Source organism: Echinococcus granulosus (genome assembly GCF_000524195.1).
Source record: "Echinococcus granulosus chromosome Unknown EG_S00009, whole genome shotgun sequence".
Lineage (NCBI taxonomy): Eukaryota > Metazoa > Platyhelminthes > Cestoda > Cyclophyllidea > Taeniidae > Echinococcus > Echinococcus granulosus.
Window position 1 is genome coordinate 93,748 of NW_020170389.1, and position 20,129 is coordinate 113,876.

The 20,129-nt window shown below is 46.1% G+C and overlaps 1 protein-coding gene across 1 annotated transcript in view; it reads right to left on the minus strand. All coding sequences in view use genetic code 11, as the record gives it.

Moving 5' to 3' along the window:
* The window catches only part of EGR_02049 (Titin), a gene marked incomplete at both ends in the record, with an annotated part of 34,727 nt that overhangs the window by 5,088 nt on the left and 9,510 nt on the right, over positions 1-20,129 (minus strand). The window contains 44 exons of the mRNA XM_024491298.1: positions 128-269; positions 358-561; positions 790-883; positions 1,305-1,525; positions 1,599-2,046; positions 2,193-2,477; positions 2,559-2,861; positions 3,018-3,320; positions 3,628-3,717; positions 3,887-4,366; positions 4,449-4,751; positions 4,888-5,001; positions 5,472-5,657; positions 6,051-6,270; positions 6,477-6,728; positions 7,243-7,510; positions 8,080-8,221; positions 8,297-8,454; positions 8,527-8,671; positions 8,746-9,037; positions 9,106-9,482; positions 9,934-10,233; positions 10,310-10,609; positions 10,692-10,994; positions 11,427-11,723; positions 13,090-13,309; positions 13,384-13,748; positions 13,821-13,972; positions 14,046-14,187; positions 14,267-14,424; positions 14,563-14,707; positions 15,297-15,591; positions 15,672-16,048; positions 16,309-16,503; positions 16,601-16,705; positions 17,043-17,237; positions 17,318-17,422; positions 17,505-17,813; positions 18,638-18,751; positions 18,822-19,010; positions 19,096-19,315; positions 19,363-19,647; positions 19,720-19,835; positions 19,915-20,066. Coding sequence (XP_024354151.1) covers positions 128-269; positions 358-561; positions 790-883; positions 1,305-1,525; positions 1,599-2,046; positions 2,193-2,477; positions 2,559-2,861; positions 3,018-3,320; positions 3,628-3,717; positions 3,887-4,366; positions 4,449-4,751; positions 4,888-5,001; positions 5,472-5,657; positions 6,051-6,270; positions 6,477-6,728; positions 7,243-7,510; positions 8,080-8,221; positions 8,297-8,454; positions 8,527-8,671; positions 8,746-9,037; positions 9,106-9,482; positions 9,934-10,233; positions 10,310-10,609; positions 10,692-10,994; positions 11,427-11,723; positions 13,090-13,309; positions 13,384-13,748; positions 13,821-13,972; positions 14,046-14,187; positions 14,267-14,424; positions 14,563-14,707; positions 15,297-15,591; positions 15,672-16,048; positions 16,309-16,503; positions 16,601-16,705; positions 17,043-17,237; positions 17,318-17,422; positions 17,505-17,813; positions 18,638-18,751; positions 18,822-19,010; positions 19,096-19,315; positions 19,363-19,647; positions 19,720-19,835; positions 19,915-20,066 — 10,066 coding nt within the window. The remainder of the gene's footprint in view (positions 1-127; positions 270-357; positions 562-789; positions 884-1,304; positions 1,526-1,598; positions 2,047-2,192; positions 2,478-2,558; positions 2,862-3,017; positions 3,321-3,627; positions 3,718-3,886; positions 4,367-4,448; positions 4,752-4,887; positions 5,002-5,471; positions 5,658-6,050; positions 6,271-6,476; positions 6,729-7,242; positions 7,511-8,079; positions 8,222-8,296; positions 8,455-8,526; positions 8,672-8,745; positions 9,038-9,105; positions 9,483-9,933; positions 10,234-10,309; positions 10,610-10,691; positions 10,995-11,426; positions 11,724-13,089; positions 13,310-13,383; positions 13,749-13,820; positions 13,973-14,045; positions 14,188-14,266; positions 14,425-14,562; positions 14,708-15,296; positions 15,592-15,671; positions 16,049-16,308; positions 16,504-16,600; positions 16,706-17,042; positions 17,238-17,317; positions 17,423-17,504; positions 17,814-18,637; positions 18,752-18,821; positions 19,011-19,095; positions 19,316-19,362; positions 19,648-19,719; positions 19,836-19,914; positions 20,067-20,129) is intronic.

The following is a 20,129-nucleotide window of genomic DNA, read 5'->3' on the forward strand; positions in this document are numbered from 1 at the left end:
TAAAGGAGAAACAAGGAAAGCAATGAGGTAAATTAAATAAATTCCACCGAGCTTCAACTTACCACATTTTTCTCAGAATTTACGAGATGTGCTTCCACTTGTCCAAAAACGGTAGTTACAAACTCACCTTGATGTCAAGATGAACAATGTGGTTCTCGTGCATGTGTTGCAGACCCTCGAGAAGTTGTCGAATGTACTTGATCACCTCGGCCTCATTCATAGTGTAGCCATCGTCCGCGATTCTATCGAACAGCTCGCCACCAGAGAGACTGCCAACAAAAATATTTGAAGATCAGTCAGCAACAATTCATTCGTTCAAAGGAAAAGAAAAATTCCGTGAACACTCTCATGACGTACAATTCAAGGACCAGAGCAGTTTCGTTAGGTTCAGAGAAGACCTCGTGAAGGTGCAACAGTTTCGGGTGGTTTAACTGTTTCATTATGTTCGCCTCATTGTTCACGGCATTTCGCTCCGCTTCTGTAGATGTGGGCACGAATTTAGCCACGTAGGTGCGTCCCGTCGCCTTTTCTTTAGCCCGATGTACAACTCCAAAGGAGCCGCTAAAATTTTAAACAATGATTAATTGATTAAACATTTCGTTCTGATCCGACCGAAAACTAATTCTTATGAATAGTAATTCCCAAAAGGCCTTAAGGCATTTCCAAATGCTATTTCTCCATTAAAAGTGGTGTAGATGATCAGGTCTGAAGGGTCTTGATATAGTCTAGATATTGTGGGCACAACAACTGCACCTGTTAGGAGAAAGGAAATGCAGAGGAGACACTTACGTGCCGATTTCCTCAAGAATGTTGTAATAATCATAGATATTTCCGGAGTTGAAGTTGGTCGGTAGAGGAGCTCCTTTGCGCCACAGACCTTCATCTGAAAATAGGGAAATGTCCCTTAAAGTGAGCGGAAAGTTGAAAAGTGGAAAGAAGACATCCGGAAACAGAGTACGTGCTGATTTCAACCACAGAAGCTAAGAGCGTGGAATAGTGCTACGTGTGGCGTAGAGGAGTGACAACTGAGAACAACACCGAGAAACAATAAGCTGTTTGTTTGCATAGTCAACTACCTATGTCGTCCCACTTTTCTGTGGTCCAAGTTCCAAGACAATAATGTTGAACTCCCACTCAAGCCACCTAACCACTAGTCTTCCCGCCTTCCAGATGTATAATCCCAAAACATCATCGGACGTAACTGAGGTACCGCAACACAGTGCACAGAATTTGAAAATGTCAATGAAGCTTCATGAAAGTTAGGTCAGTAACCGAAAACGCACAACTCAAGAAACGCAACTCACAGAATCTGTCATAATCGGTAATTGGTGGACCATCGTAGGAGCCCCTGGGTTCACCATCACCAAGTCTCCGCCTCTGTTTATTGCGTGCCTTCTCCTCGGGCTTAATCAAAACCGGTTCGGAGGGCTCACTGGGATCGCTGCGACCGTGGAGGTTGTCAGCAAAGACGCGGAATCGATACTCATGGCCATTTTGTAGACCTTCGCAGTTGTAGGTGGAGAAGCTGCAACGCAAAAAATTGATTAACACTTACGGAAACAGACAAGAAGGAGTGATGCTAGAGAAATTAGTCCTACCGGCTGATACCAGCACGGATCCAGTTATCACCCGGCATCTCTGCTCGCTCGATTATGTACTCAGAGACGTATCCCGAGTCTGGAGGCATCTTCCAGGAGAGTAGGGCGCATCCGTCAGAAGTGCCCTCTACATTAACGTCGTAGGGTGGCGGAGGTCGGTCGTGGACACGTAGATCGATGGTGGCAGAGTCGCTGCCCATAGAGTTCTCCAGAATCAGTTCCACCTTGCCGGTAGTGTTCTCATTCACATTGGAGAGAGTAAGGATGGCGTGGCGACGTTTCATCTCCATCTGCGCATTCTTCCCCTCGTGCAACTCCTTTCCATTTAGTTTCCAGGTAGCACGAGGTGTTGGGTAACCCACGAAGGGGGCTTTAATTTGGATAGTATCACCACGCTCCCAGTCCGTTGGCTCGTGCCAGCGGCTTGGTAGATTAATTTGGGGTTTGGCTGGGGAAGAAAAGTATTGCCAACGATAATAGTGAATTTTCTAGTTAATTTGTAAAGGTATTAAAAGGCTTGCACCAATTTTCATCCTTATCGAATGTTCTCATATCAAACGGACAAAAGGCATAAATTTACATCCGAGCACTTACTGTTGACAGCAAGTGAAGCACGACTGTATTTTGTGCCACCACGATTAGAGACCCTCACACTGTAGTCGTCAGTATCCTCGCCTTGACAATTTGCAATCGTTAGAGTGCACATGCGACCCTCTCGGGACATGTCAATCCTATGGGATGGTACAAGTTCACGATCGCCCTTGTACCACGTCACCTCGTAAGGCGATGAACAGTCCACCTCAATTTCGAATTCCACATCACGTCCCTCGTTGACAGTGATAGGTTTCAACGATCGCAGCAGCTGTGGAGTAGCGCAGCCTAGGTAGAATGGAAAAATACAAGCATTGGATCACCGTAGATCCAAATACAATTATCGAAGAGAAATTTCTGAACCCTCACTCAACGGATCCTTGACAAGAATCGGACTGCCAATAATGGAGGGTGGACTTTCACCAGCATCATTGACAGCGAACACGCGGAACTCGTAGGACTTGTCCTCAATGAGGTTTGGTATGTTGTAGGAGAGGGTTTGGATGGGTTTAACGTTCACTCGGGTCCAATTGGGTGCACCAGCTTCACGCTTCTCGATAAAGTAGCCGAGGAGCCGACCACCACCATCGTTGGGTGGACGCGACCACGTAAGATTGACAAAGTTCGATCCCACATCAGAGACCGAAACCGGACCTGGTGCTGAGGGCTTATCTGAAAGAGAGTGCCAGAACAATGCCTCCCTCATAATTCTTTCACAACTTGGAAATAAATTAAATTTTAAAATGGTATGTTTTTGGTGTATTCAGGAATAGTTCGAGCACTTTTTAGTTCACTCGAGATCCAGACAAAATGAAATCGTGCACTCACCGAATGGATACTTGGCAACAATCGGAGTGGTTGTAGTGAGCCAGGGTCCCTGACCAACATCGTTGACAGGTGCAACGCGAAAGTGGTAGCTAGCACCATCTGTGAGACCCTGAATCTCTGAGGTGGGTGAAGTACAAGCTGATTGGACCATGACCCAGTTATCCTTGCCAACCTCCTGCCGCTCCACTACATAATGCGTCACCTTAGAACCGCCGTCGTTACGTGGTGGTTTCCACGAGAGACGAGTGCTGAAGGGCGTCGTGTCGGTAACCTGCAGTGGTCCTTGACACAAGTCAGGTTCCCCTACGTGAAGAAGGATTAGAAATTCCACGCTATAGACAAAGATGCCACCCATTCAACGGGATACAGAATGCGTTTTCCTTCTATACAACTCGAAGACTTGCCGCCAATATAGTCAATATCAGTTAAACAGTGGGAATAAGGCCCCATTTTACTCCATCAGAACAACACAAGTCTTCTTCATTCCAAGAAACTGACCTGTGCGAAGTTTTTCCCTCTAGGATATGATGGAACCGATATGAACTTATTTAGTTACCTTGTGCCTTTGTAGTATTTGATGGCCACTTATTTGGATGAATGCAAAACTCACCAAGGACTTTCAGAACAATCGGTACCGAGGTCGTTCCACTTTCATTGGATATATCCAGGGTGTATTTGCCAGCCATATCGCGATCGACGTCTGAAATTAAAGAATTTTTAATGAATCAAAGAATATGATTGTGATGGTGCTCACAATGATAAATTCGGTCGGCTACGTACTGGCATCCTAATTTTCATTTGAAACCCAAATACCCTGGAAACACGTGCAAAATGCCACTGCACTTGTGATAAAATAGAAGATCACCTACCTTTAAATTGGACGGAAGCCACACCATCCAGGTCCATGAGTTTGACAGTGCTTGACTCGGGCACATCACGACCATCCTTGCGCAGTTTGAGGGAGATATTGCCCTTAGCAGTGTATGGCACCTTAAATTTGACCAGATCGCCCTCCTCTGCAGTTCGCTCCGGCACCTCGTCTTGGACGCGTGGTGCACCAAAGACATCTAGGGGCGCAGAACACGAGATTCGATTGACAGGTGTTACCAGTTCACAGGTGATGTCACCACCGTCGTGCTCATTGAGGTCCTCCAGAACCAGGCGTGCCATGCCATCATTATCGGGTCCGGTGATCTTTACTCGGCTGGACGGGTTCAGCTCCATACCGTTGCGAAGCCAGCGGACTTTTGGTGCAGGATTGCCATCAACTTGGACCATAAACTCTGCTGTACCTCCGACACCCGCTGATGCTGGTGTCAACTTGGTAATAAAGTCGGCCGCTGCCCTGGCTAAAGTCGATCAAGTCAAAGAACTTCAGCACTCATTCGAACGCCGTACACAAATGCTTGATAGAAGGAATGGAGTACTCACCACGTTTGTCCTCAATTTTAGTCATCGGAGTAGCGGGACTGGGCTCGCCTTTACCAGCAGCGTTGACTGGAACAACACGGAACTCGAATTCCTCACCAGTCGGCAGCCCACTAATGTTCGCCGAGGTTCCGATAATTGGAGAGGCGGTGGCGGGGACCCAGTCCGAAGAACCACGAGGACGCTTCTCCACAACGTAGCCAGTTATGCGCGAACCACCATCTCGTTTAGGCGGAGTCCAAGAGAGATTGACAAAGTCGCGACCAACGCTGTCAACTGCTGGCATGCTGGTGCTTCCGGAGGTTGCTAAAATTCGCATGCGTTATTTGTTCAAACCGCTGATTACCAGTTATCTTTGCCGTTAGACTTCCAAATTTAGGGCTTACAGCTATCTGATCCTCACGAATTAATTAATTACGGTAAAATTTATTTCATCACTTACTGTACTTCGGTTTGCATTCAACAGTCTGGGTCGGACGACTGGGTTCACCAATACCAGCGTCGTTTTTGGCGGATACGCGGAAGGCGTAGCGTTTGCCCTTCTCCAAGCCGCTTACTAAATAGTCCAAAAGGTATATTCAATCTAGCGCCTGATGTAATGGACAAACACAATGGATGAATGGGAGGAAGAATGGGTGAATTGGAGACAGATCAGAGGTGGCTGAAATGTAGATGCGGAATGAATAAAAATGTAGACGAATACTTGGATGTGGGTCGGAACAAGCGGAACGACAGGTGAATGGGCAAAACGAAGATGGTTAGAGATTGATAGGGAAGGATATCGTTATCTGAGTGGAAGAATAGATGAATAAGCGGTTAAGATGGATGGATGGACGGATGGATGGATGAGCGTATGATGAAGTGGATAAGCGGATCGAAAATTGAGGAGCGAATAAACGTACAAATCTGAAAGGACAGATGTGTAGGTAGATAATTGGAGTAAAAAATGATGAAACGGATAGACGGATCGCAGGATGTTTGGAGAGATTGACAAATAGAGAGGTGTTACTGTTTGCAAGGACCTACCAGTAGCAGAAGTCCCCTTAATTTGTCCAACAGGTGCTCTAGTCCATTCACCGTCCGATGTTTTGTATTCAATGACGTAACCCGTGGGGCGCTTGCTACCAGTTCCACGTGGTTTCGTCCACTCCAGGGAGACGCTGTCCTCCGTAACATCGGTGACGTCCACGTTTTGTGGAGCGTCCGGTGCGACTGCAAGTTAAAAAGGTATTAGTTTGCGCCTCGCAGATTAGCCATTAATGACTTGAAAATTATGAAGAAAATAGCAAAATATTGCCATTATAAAATATTTGGAATATGGTTGGACTTCAAATTTACTGGTTTTAGACAATGGAAATGGCTTCCCTCTTTAATTTGTCCATCGGAGACAAAATTCCCCCTTGATATACTCGTACATTCGTCAGTTAAGTGTACTTGGTGCAGTACATGACTAATTTCCGGTAATTTCTGATCATATTGTCCTATTTAAGCAAGACCTCCACCTCTAATCGCTCAATGGTCCGTACTTTCCCGATACTATTTGATCACACTAGTTAATATCCACAAGTTCAAGGCTCTATGACCGTAGTGAAAATCCGTACTCACCGGCTTCATCGACCGCAGTGATGGCACGATCGGCTTCCAGGGGTTCACTGACACCATAGTCATTCACCGCCGAAACACGGAATTTGTACTTTTTACCCTCATCCAACGATGTGACCTCATATTCTGGCTGACGCACAAACTTGCTTACTGGTGTCCACTCACCAGTTGCAACATCCTGCTTCTCTACGACGTAATTCGTCACTGGCGATCCATACGTAGCCTAGCAGAAAGTTGGTACTCTCGTTAGAATTACTGACCCAAATGACATCAACAAATCCGGTATTCCAGGTCAAATTGTAGGTTACTGAAGTATGCAAGAGATAGATCAAGTGTGATTTCCGCACTTTGTGCATTTGTTCGTACTAGGTAGAACCAGCCTCAAGTACTTCATACGCCTACTGGATAAACACCCTAAGGGGTACTTACAGCCGGTGGTTGCCATGACAGTTTGCACGAGTTCGCAGTGACTTCTTTAATATCCAACGGGCCTACTGGTGGATCCGGTGGACAAAGGACGTTGATTTTGATTGGTCTGTGGTCAGAGCCCTTTTCATTGGCTACTTTGACGTCATAGACACCTGTATCAGCCTTCTCCGAGGTAGGAGCAGTTATGATAACTTCGTCAGGTGTGATCTCCACGTTGAGATGGTTATTCGGTATGGACACTGGCTTCCCATCCTTTAAATAATGAAATTAAAAGTTGATCCAACACCTTCCATTATAGGCTCTATAAGTAGTACTTTTCAAATCCTCCATTCATGAGATAATGTCAGTTTAGACTTCCACAACTTCACTTCCACTTGTGCCATCAGTCTCCCGGCTATCGTACACATTTACAATAAAAAGGCTTCCCGACTTAACTGCTCTTTAACGTCTCTGGGGACAAGTGGTGCATTGACGGCATCAGTAGGCAGACATCAACACCAATCTCACTGGAGCCAGAGCAAGCGTAAGCAAATTGCAAAATTACCTAGAAAACCACCCATAACATTGCTTGGAACACAGTATTATATGGCCAGAATATGAAGGTACAGTGCATCCAGCACTGCTTTAAGTGAATGTTTCCAAGGGAAGCAAGTGGCATACAAAGTGTGTGACCACACATGTTTCATCCGGACTTGCAAACTTTATTATCCCTTTACAGAAAAAAGGAGTCTTGCAGTTCTATGTGCTCCGACTAAGAGACACATACCTTAACCAGTTCAACATCGGTAGGGGGAGAGCCAGTGAACGGAATACGGATTTTGAGCGGTTGACCCAAGACCGTATTGACTTCGGTGGGTGCATCGTAGGAGATTTTCGGTGCCTCTACAGGCTTCTGTACTTTGATAAGACCGGTGGAATCACTTGGTTCACCATTACCTGCAGCGTTGTAAGGCACTACACGGAACTCGAACTCCTTGCCTGTGGGCAGACCCTTCACGGTGTAGGAGTTGCCGGTCACATTGCCCAGATTGGCTCTGCAAATACCATTTGGGTTTAACAACTCATTGAATTCAATAATTCGCACTGACACAACGATATGAGAAGTTTTAGTATTTCAGAAGTTAGACTTGGTAATTTACCACTTGTTCTTTGACTACCGCAAGCCCAATAAACTAAAAAAATTGCTCAAATAAACGTTTTCAGTGTTGAAAATGCACTCACTAGTAGAAGCCGGAAGTGAGTAAGGCCTCCAGTTCCCCAAACACATCTTTTAAAAGCCATGAAATGCCACCTGCTTTATCAGTGTACCCGCAGTAGGACCGATTTCAACCTTAAGTCCCACTCGACGGACCCACCAATAAAGCACTATTTACTATCGAGCTGTCAAGTATTCTCCACTCAAATTGATGAGATGCGTAGACATCCAATTTGTGATACACCTTGAGCGTATGATCCGCATTCCCACTTTGCAGTTTACGGCCTTGAAATTTTTACTCATCTTGCTCATATTACTAGTCCGCCGGTCTCTGTGTAATCTTCTGAGCCGCCCATTTACGCACTTGCAGGCAAGGGGAACACTGGGAAGATAGGTGCCAGAACTCACTTGGTCCATTCACGGGAACCTTTCGGTTTCTTCTCAACAATGTAGCCAGACACTGGACCACGTGTGGGAGTATCCCAGGATAGAGTGACACTGTCATCTGTCGTATCCTCGACATATGGTTCCGACATACCGGAAGGTGGGTCTGAAAGCAGTTTTTTGAGCGTTTTAATAACTTAGCCTATCCACGCAGCCCAAAACAAAACAGGAAAAAACTCACTGAAGGGATGCTTTGGCTTAATGCTACCAGTTGTCATCAGTGGCTCACTAACTCCGTACGAGTTCTCCGCCATAACACGGAACTCGTAGGGCGTTCCTTCTTCCAGATTACGAACGGTCGCTTCTGGTGAGTTGAGGAAGGCACTAACCTTCTGCCAGCTATAAAACAAAACGCTCATTTTTAGCAAGTGAAAGAATAATGAGGAGGACTGAAGATAGTCGCATTTTTACTTGTCAGTGCCAGTAACTCGTTTCTCCAAAATGTAATTCTTAACCGGTTCACCACCGTCATCTTCAGGTGGTTTCCATTTAAGCGTTATCTCATCCGATTTGATGTCTGCTGCTTCCAAAGGACCTCCAGGTGCAGAAGGAGCATCTACAGGGCATAATAATCCACACTTAGACGAGGCATTTATACAAAGCACTTGTTTCAACACACATTTCACCAACCTAGTACGATGACCGAGCAAGAGCTGCGCGTCTGTCCAAGGGGGTTTTCAATAGTGACTCCATAGGTGCCAGAGTCCTCACGCTTTGCTTTTTGAATAATAAGAACAGAAGTTCCAGCTGGTTCTTCTTCCAGATGGCCGCCAAGGAGTGGTTTTGCAGAATGAGGCGCATCCTCAGTCGTGGCTTTAACATGGAGACCATCTGGTTTGATGGGCTTGTCATTGTGAGTCCAGTTAGCAACAGGAGTGGGACTGCCAAACCAAGTCACAGGCAGCCGAATTTCTTGACCGGCCTGGAAAAAGCAGTCAAATTAGGGCACAATATAAAGCTGGTAAGTAGCGTTGGAAGCAAGAAACTCACCCTGACTGTAATGTCTTTCAAACCACCAATACCAGAGCGTGGACTGTCAATAAGTCCATCTGCTGGAGTGGCAATGCGTGGAGCCATCGGTTGATCTTCTGCGGTGACTGGGGGTGTTGGACGACTGGGCTCACCCTCACCTTCCTCATTAACAGCTCGAACACGGAATTGAGTTTTCTCACCCTCTTTCATCGGTATGAAGGCCTCTAATTCTGTGGTCTGTTTCACTGGGGTCCATTCACCCTTCTCGTCCAGCTTCTCCACCACATAGCCCGTGACTGGTGAGCCACCGTCATTGCGAGGCTTCTTCCACGACAGCTTTGCGCCATTCTTGTTCACCTTGTCCACGTTCAAGCTATCCGGAGATCCCGCAGGAGCTTTAATTAAAAGGAAATTCTTCATTACACCATATCGTTCCATCTACTTCTTTCTGATAAATTTTCTCTCAACCCCAGACGACATTCAACAAACAACTTCCGCAAACCGAAACATACGAACAGACCCAATGAAACCTTCAGGAGGTTAGAGGTCCTCTCTATGTGTACCAGAGCACCAGTGCATGGTCTCCCTTTCTCGATCATGGTTATATTCGATTCACAGGCGATTGTTTAGATCTCAGACGGGAAATCAACCAGAGTCACGAGAACAACACTCAACATAGGGTAGGAGCTGTGTTGGAAAATGAAACATGTTTTTACCACTGACAGCATCGCATAAATCAGTTGATCCTCCATTACTTCAGTGTCAGTAGTCATCCAGTGCCTACAAAAACTTACAGTAAACCCATCTCGGGAGTACCCTAGGTGATACATTAGACACAAGACCTACCGATCTTATCACGCATGAGATGAGGCATAGTAGGTCTTGAGAAGTCTCCAGGACCACCTTCATTGACAGCAGCGACACGGAATTCATACTCGCGTCCGGGTTCAAGACCTGTCAAAGATGCAGTTGTGTCAGGTATAATTCCAGCCGTCGCCCTGACCCATTGACCCTTGGGTGTGCGTTTCTCCACGATGTAGCCCTTTATTGGGTTACCTCCATCACTATCTGGTGGTTTCCAGGAGAGAACCACGGAATCTCTGTCGTAATCGTCAATTTTCACGGACTGGGGAGAATCAGGATTATCTGAACACATTAAAGATGTCAAATTTACTCTTTCTTTGAAACAAAACGGCTTGAAGTAAGGGAGGCAGTTACATACCGAACGGGTTTTTAGCAAGGGTAGAGAGTAGGGTTTCCATAGGCTCCGAACGACCCAGATCATTAATAGCCGACACACGGAAATTGTAGCGATGACCTTCAGTGAGTCCGGGAACCTCCACAGAGTTGCCCTTGACGGACCTGGAGACGGGTGTCCAAACACCCGTAGCTTCATCACACATTTCCACTGCATAGCCAGTGATTGGAGATCCACCATCTGATCTCGGTGGAGTCCACTCGACAGTACAGGAGTTGGCAAGAACGTTCTTGACATTAACCTCCTCTGGACCATTTGGTTTTGCTAAAACAAAACAAAATCCAAGAGACGAATTCAAACTAAGACCGAGGGTGAATCCGTGCGATAAATGAAAGATACTGCCTACTTTGTTTGGGTACGATTTTACGGAGTTCCGATGGAAGGGATGGTTCACCAGGGCCTGCAGCATTAACTGCACGAACACGAAATTCGTATTCTGCATTAGGTTCCAGCTGCTCGATGGTTGCCGTTGTAGCGGATGGAGGTAGATCGGCCGCCTTGCTCCAATCATCGTCTCCCAATTTCTTCTTCTCCACTACGAAGCCTGTAAGTTTCGAGCCACCATCACGAAGGGGTGCGGACCAGCAGAGCGTAGCTTGGTCCTTGTCCACGTCCTCCACGTGAGGCTGTCCGGGAGCGTCCGGAGCATCTACAGAGTCACGATTTTAAGCATGTTGCTTATTCTGATTGCCCTCATTGTCATGTGGACTTTTCAACACATATTTTCAAACTCCCAGTTTCACAATGCAATTATTTGGCCAGTCATTCAACATTATGCTTGCACTAATTGGAAAAAACCCGCTTTGATCTTTGGTGGAAATGGTACAATAATAATCGCACATGGATTGTACTTTGACTAGCATTTCAAGACAAAAAATTTGGACTTTAAGAGCAGGTATTGTGCCCGAAACCAATCCTGGTTACTGCAATTATTTTCGCCAGGTGACCATCATTTTACTTTTTAGGACACAGCATTGCCTACGACGCCAAGAAAAACAGTCCCCACACTAAAAAATGGCGGAATTTATTTGAAAGTGACCAACGTCAACACATCAATAGGCACTAGTGATCGCGACATTACCGTATTTGGGTTTGCAGAGCACAGGCCTGGTAGCTTGACTGGGCTCGCCAGTACCAGCCGAATTCTTGGCACTGACGCGGAACACGTACTTCTCGCCTTTGCATAGGCCACGGACAGTCGCAGTGATTTCCTTCGTGCTCGGCGCTTTGATCCACTCATCACTGCCAGCCGGTTTGTACTCTACCACATAGCCAGTGACCTTCGAGCCACCGTCCTTCCTCGGCTTCATCCATGTCAGCGTGACCTCCTCTGAATCAACGTCTGCCACTTCAAGGCCATTTGGTGCACTGGGAGGCACTAAAGTCACCAGAATGCAATGGAAGTCAGTAGTCAGCACCGTATACTGATAGGCTACTGATGGTAAACACAAAATTGCCAACTCCAAAAAATGGTTAGCAACGCTTGCAACCGGAACTGAACATCAGACGCAAAAATAACCCACTCCGCTTATCGAGACTAGTCATTCTAAAATATCTAACACCACTCTACCTCCAGACAAGAGTGATAACTTTATTCACTTAAAGCGTGACCTAGAATCACCAATCACAAGAGTCAGCCAGTAGATATTGTTCACTGAGTTGTTAAACTCAAGTAAATATAGTTTAAGAGAGCAATGTGCCAACTTTCTGCAGTTATGCACGTGTCTGCGCATTGGGTAATGTATTCTTTGTTTTAATAAGCAAATGGAAACGGTTAAAAGATTCCTATATAAAAACAACGCACTCTGGTGCTAAGAGTACCTGCATTGTGTCCCGAAGTAGGGCGTGCGTGTACGTAGAGACTGATTTTTGAATAAGAAAACGAAGCATCAGCTAAAAAATATGCTCTTAAAGCAGAATTGAAGGCGGTCAACCAGGTCCGTCCAAATACAAAAGCACTTGATTGGTGATCGGGATTGAGGTTGGTTTGTAATACTGAACGTTTAGGATCACGAAGACGCTACATTTCCAATTGGAATGACCGAGAAGATAAAGGCTTAATGAGCAGGTCTGGATGCTGCAGTTTGGCATACACAACAAGCACACGCATTTGCCTCCTCAAATGACCTTGAGGTTAAAAGGAGTGTCAGCATATATAAAGTGCCACCCAAGTGATACTGGCGAACCAAAAGACTAGCAAAACCACAAACTTCGATCATTTCTATGGTATTCATGAATGCGGAACTATTGCCTCTTTTGTCTACATAAAACTCATGTTTCCATACTCTTAACGAATACCTAACATGAAATGCAAGACCACTTGTTTTGCCGTATCCGTCTTCTATGTCGACTGCCACTTAACACTTTCCGCCTCATGTAAATTCAAAGCACGGATTTTTGGCCAAGCGTTACTGTCAGTGGTTTACCATGTAATTGGAGACTAAACAAGTATCGATGGTGCAAAATGCAGCAAATAACCCGCTCACAGTCCCCACATGCAAATAGTTGTGAAAGCTTTAAGCACTTGCAATGATTTAGAAATCGCGTTTAAATTCAAAGCAAAAAACACAAACCTTCTCATTAATAGCACAATCGTGAAAGGTAGGCTAACATCTTCCAAAAAAATATCAACCGATAATGCAGTGGTTGAGTCTTGAGGATAGCCAATAAAAATACAGACAAAGAGGAGCACCTCCAAGTTTCCTATTCTTTTATGGTAAAGTAAACAAAGTAATTTAACCTACCAACAGGATTTGTAGCTGTAATAGGTGTCTGTGACTCCAGCGGCTCGCTCACACCATTTTCATTGACAGCTTTGACTCGGAAGTTGTAGCGCTTGCCCTCATCCAGATTAGATACATTAAACTCGGTCCCGCGCACATAGCTGCTCACCGGTAACCACTCGCCTGTCTGCAGATCCTGCTTCTCCACAACGTAGTTGGTGACTTGTGAGCCTCCGTTATCCTGAAATTTTATTAACAATCTTTAAACGCCAGGTATAAAAGGGAGTAGGAATTGTGAGTTTCAATCCCACTCACTTTCGGAGGTTTCCATTTAAGCCTGCAACCGTCAGCAGTGACGTCGGAGACCTCCAGCGGTCCAGTAGGAGCATCAGGAGGACTCTTAACATTCACCTGCAGAGCCACTTGATCCTTGCCCTCCTCATTCTCAAGTGCCACCTCATAGCGACCAGTATCTTCCTTTTCCGCTTTCAAGTCAGTGATAATTACTTCGTCCGGAGTGACCTCCAATACGAATCGACCACTTGGAAGGCTAACTGGCTTGCCATCTTTAATGAGAGCCACGTTGTCTGGAGGTGTGCCGGTGTAGGGCACATGTATCTTGAATGGTTCACCCAGTGTCGCATTGATCTCCCTCTTCAAATCACCTATCCTTGGAGCAGCTGTAATCAAACGAAGCCGAGCCTGAATCCTCATTCATGAAAAGAGACAAACTGTCGAGTCTTGGTGCTTACTGGGTGGTTCTCGAACTATGACATTCTCTGTCGGTTCACTAGGTTCACCTGGTCCTGCAAGATTGATGGGCACAACTCGAAATTGGAATTCCTTGTCTGTGGGCAGACCCCGAAGGGTTGTATTCAAACCGGTTATAGTTCCTGAATGCGCCCTAGTCAAAGGAAAAGTGACAAAATTACACGGGAAAAATTTGCTTGTAGGATGGATGAACTACGCTAGTTTACTTTGCCCAATTTTTCTCGCCCTTTAGCCGCTTCTCCACGATATAGCCAGTTACCGGTCCCTTTCGTGGTGGCTCCCACGAAAGTGACACAGAATGCTCCGTGGTATCCTCGACAGTTGGCTTTTGCATTCCAGAGGGTGGATCTAGTTTCATGGCATTACAGACTTGCTGGTGAATGACTTATGTGGAAAGAAACTGGTTAATATCGATGGCCAAACTTACCAAACGGATGCTTGGCTTTGATAGCCTTCTCCGTGGTGAGAGGCTCGCTCAGTCCCATGGCGTTTTCTGCCATCACCCGAAATTCATACTCCACTCCCTCTTCCAGTCCACGAACAGTAGCGTTAGGCGTCTTGATGAATGCACTGACTTTTTGCCACCTTAAGAACGATTTTCGGTTAATGCGTGACATCATCATGGGAAAAGTAAGGAAACCTCCGGATTTTTGTTCATGTGAATAAATGGACACCAAGTGATTGAGGAAATGTTGTTAATTAGAAAATTGGATAGGCACTTACTCGCCAGAGCCTTTGGGTCGTTTCTCAAGAACGTAGTTGGTGACTGGCTCGCCTCCACTGTCTTCCGGCGGCTTCCAGCTCAAGGAAATCTCATCTGCCTTCACATCTGTCGCCTCCAGAGGTCCAGATGGAGCCGAGGGAACGTCTGAAGAAAAAAGGAAGTTATTCAAGCACATCTGTCTGTGCTGATCTTTGGCTGGTGCAACAGTCTGGCAAATCATTTTCCATACCAGCTGTACACCACCGCTTCCAGACCCAACTCAACCAACTCTTGTTACAGAGCTACACCCCAATTAATTCGATTATACCCTCTTGACTCCAAACCAAACCAATGGCCAAGAAATTTACACCAACTAAACTGTTTTGTACTTTCAGAATGAAAAATTAGGTGATCTTGCCCTCCTCTATGCAGTAGAGATTGAAAAGATTTGAACATCCCTTGAATTGAAGCAAAAGACAACGGAGAAGGGAGATAGAGGTGGCATTTGGAGACCGTAAAAATATCCCAACTTTCGATAAGAACGTTTTGTTTCAAGCAAATCTTCATAAGAAAAGCGATTGACACATGAAACGCATTCAATACAGTGTCGCCTAACTTTGGGTGCATGATAGCATAGGATATGGTAGATGGGATTCACGATTACCGTTGATTCTGACAGTCCTAGTCTAGTGAGGGATTCAAGTTGACGACTGTCGTAGCAGCCGATATAGAAGGGTAAGGGAAGCATTCTTACCAATGACCACGACTCTGCACGACGAGGTCGTCTGTCCAAGGTCATTCTTCAATACTACTTGCCATTCGCCTGAGTCTGCTCGTGAGGCTTTAGGCACACGCAGCACCGAGGTGCCGCCCGGTTCTTCCTCCAAAAGTCCACCAGCCAATGGTTCAACGGGGTGTGGCTGCGGCTCCGTTGTCATGGCAATCTTCCGCTCTCCACCAGGCTTAACAGGTTGACCATTCTGGATCCATGTGGCTGTCGGTGGTGGGTGGCCAAACCAGGCTATTGGCATTCGGAGTTCTTGACCTGCCTGTTTTCAGCAAATAAGGATCGTCTTATCACTTGCGTCTATTTTTAATCGATAAGAGGTATCAGATTGCGTTGAATCACCTTAATAGTGATGTCCTGAAGACCGCCAACACCAGATCCGGGTCCACCTTGTACGCCATCAGCTGGTGTTATAATGCGTGGAGGTGCGGGTTGGTTCTCCGCAGTGACCGGGGGTGTTGGACGGCTGGGCTCACCCTCACCTTCCTCATTAACAGCTCGAACACGGAATTGAGTTTTCTCACCCTCTTTCATCGGTATGAAGGCCTCTGGTTCTGTGGTCTGTTTCACTGGGGTCCATTCACCCTTCTCGTCCAGCTTCTCCACCACATAGCCCGTAACTGGTGAGCCACCGTCGTTGCGAGGCTTCTTCCACGACAACTTTGCGCCGTTCTTGTTCATCTTGTCCACATTTAAACCATCGGGAGGTCCCGCAGGGCCTACAATGCAAATCAATTCAAGTTACGTCATTTGTAGTAACTGGTTCAGGGCTCCGTTTATTTCACTTATGTTACCTTTCTTCCAACCTTTCCTACCATCACTATCAAGGCTCTTTATGGAATGATATGCCTGAATAATATTTGAATGACGTCCGTCTTCCATTTTAATATATAGAAGCAATTCCTGAATTTAAATTTAGCTTAAACTTGGAAACTAAAAGGCAGCTTAGCTAATTAAACAATTGTGACATGCTTCTTACTTGTTTTATCTTTGATCAGCTGAGGCAGGGTGGCGCGAGAGAAGTCACCCGGACCACCGTCATTGACAGCAGCAACTCGGAATTCCACCTCCTTGCCAAATGGCAGATTGGGAATAGTTGCTTCAGTGCCTGACACGAGATTTGGCAGTGCTTTTACCCATTCGCCCTTGCCCACTCGTTTCTCAACGAGGTAACCTGAAACATACAATTGGGAGTAGCGGCATATCGGGTTACAATTACCTAGGCCTAAAGGTTCTACCAACGCCAAAGGGGATAAGTTTGGAGGAAGTACCTTTGATGGGATTGCCACCGTCCCTTTCGGGAGGCTCCCATGCAATTGTCGCTGAACTGTGGTCGTAGTCGACCACCTTCACAGAGGTTGGAGCATCAGGAGCGTCTGAAATATCATAAAAAAACGACAAATTTCTGTTATGATAACCAAGGATGAGCAGCGACGACAAGAAGCTCTGAGGACGAAATCAAGGCGGCTATGAACTTGTTTCCTTTAATCTGTCACAAGTCAACCTTCAAGATAGTACTTCTGTGGTTTTCAGTCTGTTTGTACCGTCTCTGAATGTTACCGAACCATGTGGTGCCACGGCTATCAATTACATCCCAGAGGTGGTCAAATTAATCGTGTAAAATTGTTACTGTTGTAATGTACTGCGGTCTGGAAGTGCAGTGTTAAACCTGGCGACTTTTATTGAACCAATAACATTATGAAATAAGCCTACCAAATGGATTTTTGGCAACAATGGAGGTAAGCGTCTCAGCAGGTTCCGATTTTCCGATGGCATTGACAGCGCTGACGCGGAAGAGGTAACGCTTTCCCTCTACCAGATCACCCACCGTAACGGAGTTATCACGAATAGATGCACGAACGGGTGTCCACGTGCCAACCGCCTCGTCGCACTTTTCGACGACGTAGTCTATGAAATGAACTCCACATCGTGAGCGCTAAATTTCAATCCCTGGAATTGGAAGGTACCCGTTTATGCCGAAAACCTACCCATGACAGGACTTCCACCGTCATTCTTGGGTGGCTTCCATTTCAATGTGCAGGAATTGGCCAATACATCTGTAGGAGTGACGTCTTCAGGTGAATCGGGCTTGACTGTTCAAGAGCAAGGAAACAATGGAGTTACTATTAGTCCTCTCGGGTACATTTTTAGGGCATCCTTTCGACTGAAACTCACCCTTCTTCTTCGCGACCCTAACCATCTCTGTGGGAATACTTGGCTCTCCTGGTCCAGCTGCATTAACAGCTCGAACTCGAAACTCGTAGTCAGCATTTTCTGTGAAACCATCCAACTTTGCTGAGGTGCCAGACACTGGCTTTCCGTCAGCCGTGGCGAAAACCCATTCATTGCTACCGGCTTGTTTCTTCTCCACCACGTAGCCCGTGATTCGAGCACCACCATCCCTGATTGGCGGGGTCCATTCCAACTCCACGTAGTCCTTGTCCACATCCTTTACTGTGGGAACGCCAGGAGCGTCGGGTGCGTCTGAAACATTCAAAGTTCTCGTAAGCACTCAACGGTGGAAGCATTACTCAATGATCCTTTTGATTGTATGTAGGTTCTATAGAATCTTAAAATCTTATTCAAGTTGTGACGCAGTCAGTGACTATTCTGATTCATCTTATCCCCTGTCGTGGTAATTAAGCCGTAGGGAAGGATAAGAGATTGCTGGATGGCAAGTAACGTTACCCGTCACATTTTCATCACTCCAGCTGCTGGGTATGCCTGCAGCTCCGGTACGACGCCCTTGTTCGATGACTCAGAGATTTCCAACTGCTTGGCTGGCTCCCGAACATTCTACTGACTGTGCTCCTGTCCACCTCTTCCAGATTAGCTAGGTTCAGGCATGGATGCACGCATGTCCAAGGTCAACCGGTTACTGTAACTACGTGTGACTGCTACAACCGGGTGACTCAGGCAGCCTCCGTCAGCCAATCGCCCGGTTTTGGCGTTTACGCCAAACCCCACAACCTTGGAGCTTACTCACTTACGTCGGCAGTAAAGATATCTGTGTTGCTGAGGTGACTGCGCGGTTGTAAACTCGCGGATGAATTCCAAGTTCACAAAACGGACTATCAACTATTCAAGTTAAGGGCGTTGCATCTTGAAGTGTGTTAAACCTGTCACAGGTGGCGACATACAATTGGATCTATTTAATAATGCAGTTAGTAGACCTGATCTTCCTTCCTTTAAACACATTCATCTAATTTTTTAGATTTTATAAATCGGAATTCTTTTAAAGAAAAGAAATTAAACGAAAGTGGTGGAGTTGTGGAGAAGCTTTCCGTTATCTAGACTGCAGAGCGTACCATATTTTGGCTTGCAAAGAACAGGTCTTGCAACCTCCGCAGGTTCACCGCGCCCGGCCTCATTCTTAGCGGAGACTCGGAAGAAGTACTTCTCACCCTTATTCAGTCCACTCACTGCAAATGAAGGTAAAAATAAGAATAAAAAAGGCGAAAATGCGGTGGTAGAGGTCCCTACAACACCCACCTGTTGCCTCGGTATCCTTGCCACTTACGCTGGTGGCTTTAGTCCAATCACCTCCTGTCGCAGGTTTATATTCAACAACGTACCCACTGATCTTTCCGCTACCTGTCTTGCGTGGTTTTGACCACGACAGTGTCACGTTGTCTGAGTCCACATCTGTCACCTCAAGATCACCTGGCGGACCCGGTGGAACTATGATGGAGAGGAGATTAAAAATTAACCAATCAGGAAAGCGTTTTCGGATGTCTCAGTAGAAAACAACGCGCCAATTACACACCGATAGGATTTTCGGCGGTGATGGGCTTTGTCACCTCCAAAGGTTCACCAGGACCAAACTCATTGGCTGCTCGAACTCGAAAGCGATATTGCTTGCCCGGAGTGAGATCGGTCACATCCCAATGCGGTGTACGAACGAAATTACTGACAGGTGTCCATTCACCACTGCTACCCTCCTGTTTCTCGACCACGTAATTTGTGATCGGCGATCCACCATTATCCTAAATAACGGGAAGATGGTGCGCACTAATCCGTTTGCCTATTTTACCATAAAGTTAATGTTGAAAGAATCACGACTTGCAAGTGGTGGACTCCAGGTGAGAGTGCAGCTCTCGGCACGAATGTCGGTAACCTCCAGAGGTCCAACAGGAGCAGAGGGGGGACCACGAACGTTGACCTGAATGGGCACCTCATCTTTGCCCTGCTCGTTGGTCAGTCCAACCACATAGCGACCTGCGTCATCCTTCTCTGCTTTCGTGTCCACTATAATCACCTCGTCAGGAGTCACTTCAAACATGAAGCGACCGCTGGGGATTGGAATTGGTTTGCCGTCCTACGTGGTAGATATAAAATGCGTTATTCTGTAGTCACTTTATGATCCCGATGGTGGAGCTAAAGCACTCACTTTTTTGACCTCAATATTGTCAGGCGGTGTGCCGGAGTAGGGTATATGCATCTTGAAGGGTTTATCCACCACTGCGTTGATGTTATTCATGATGTTTTTGCTGATCTTCGGAGCAGCTGGTAGAATAAAAAATTTAGAGAGCAAGGAGTATAAGACCGTTTCAAAGTCATTTTGACGTAAGATTTCGTGACTTACTCGGCGGATTCTGAACCTTGACATTTTCAGTGGGTTCGCTAGGCTCGCCTTCTCCGGCCAAGTTGACTGGAATAATGCGAAATTGAAACTCCTTTCCAGTGGGTAAATTCTTCACTGTATATGAGGTTCCAGTGACAGGTCCAGTATTAGCCCTATAGAAAGGTAAACCGCCAATGTTATACTAGGATGTCTACTTTCTATTCACATCCGAAACA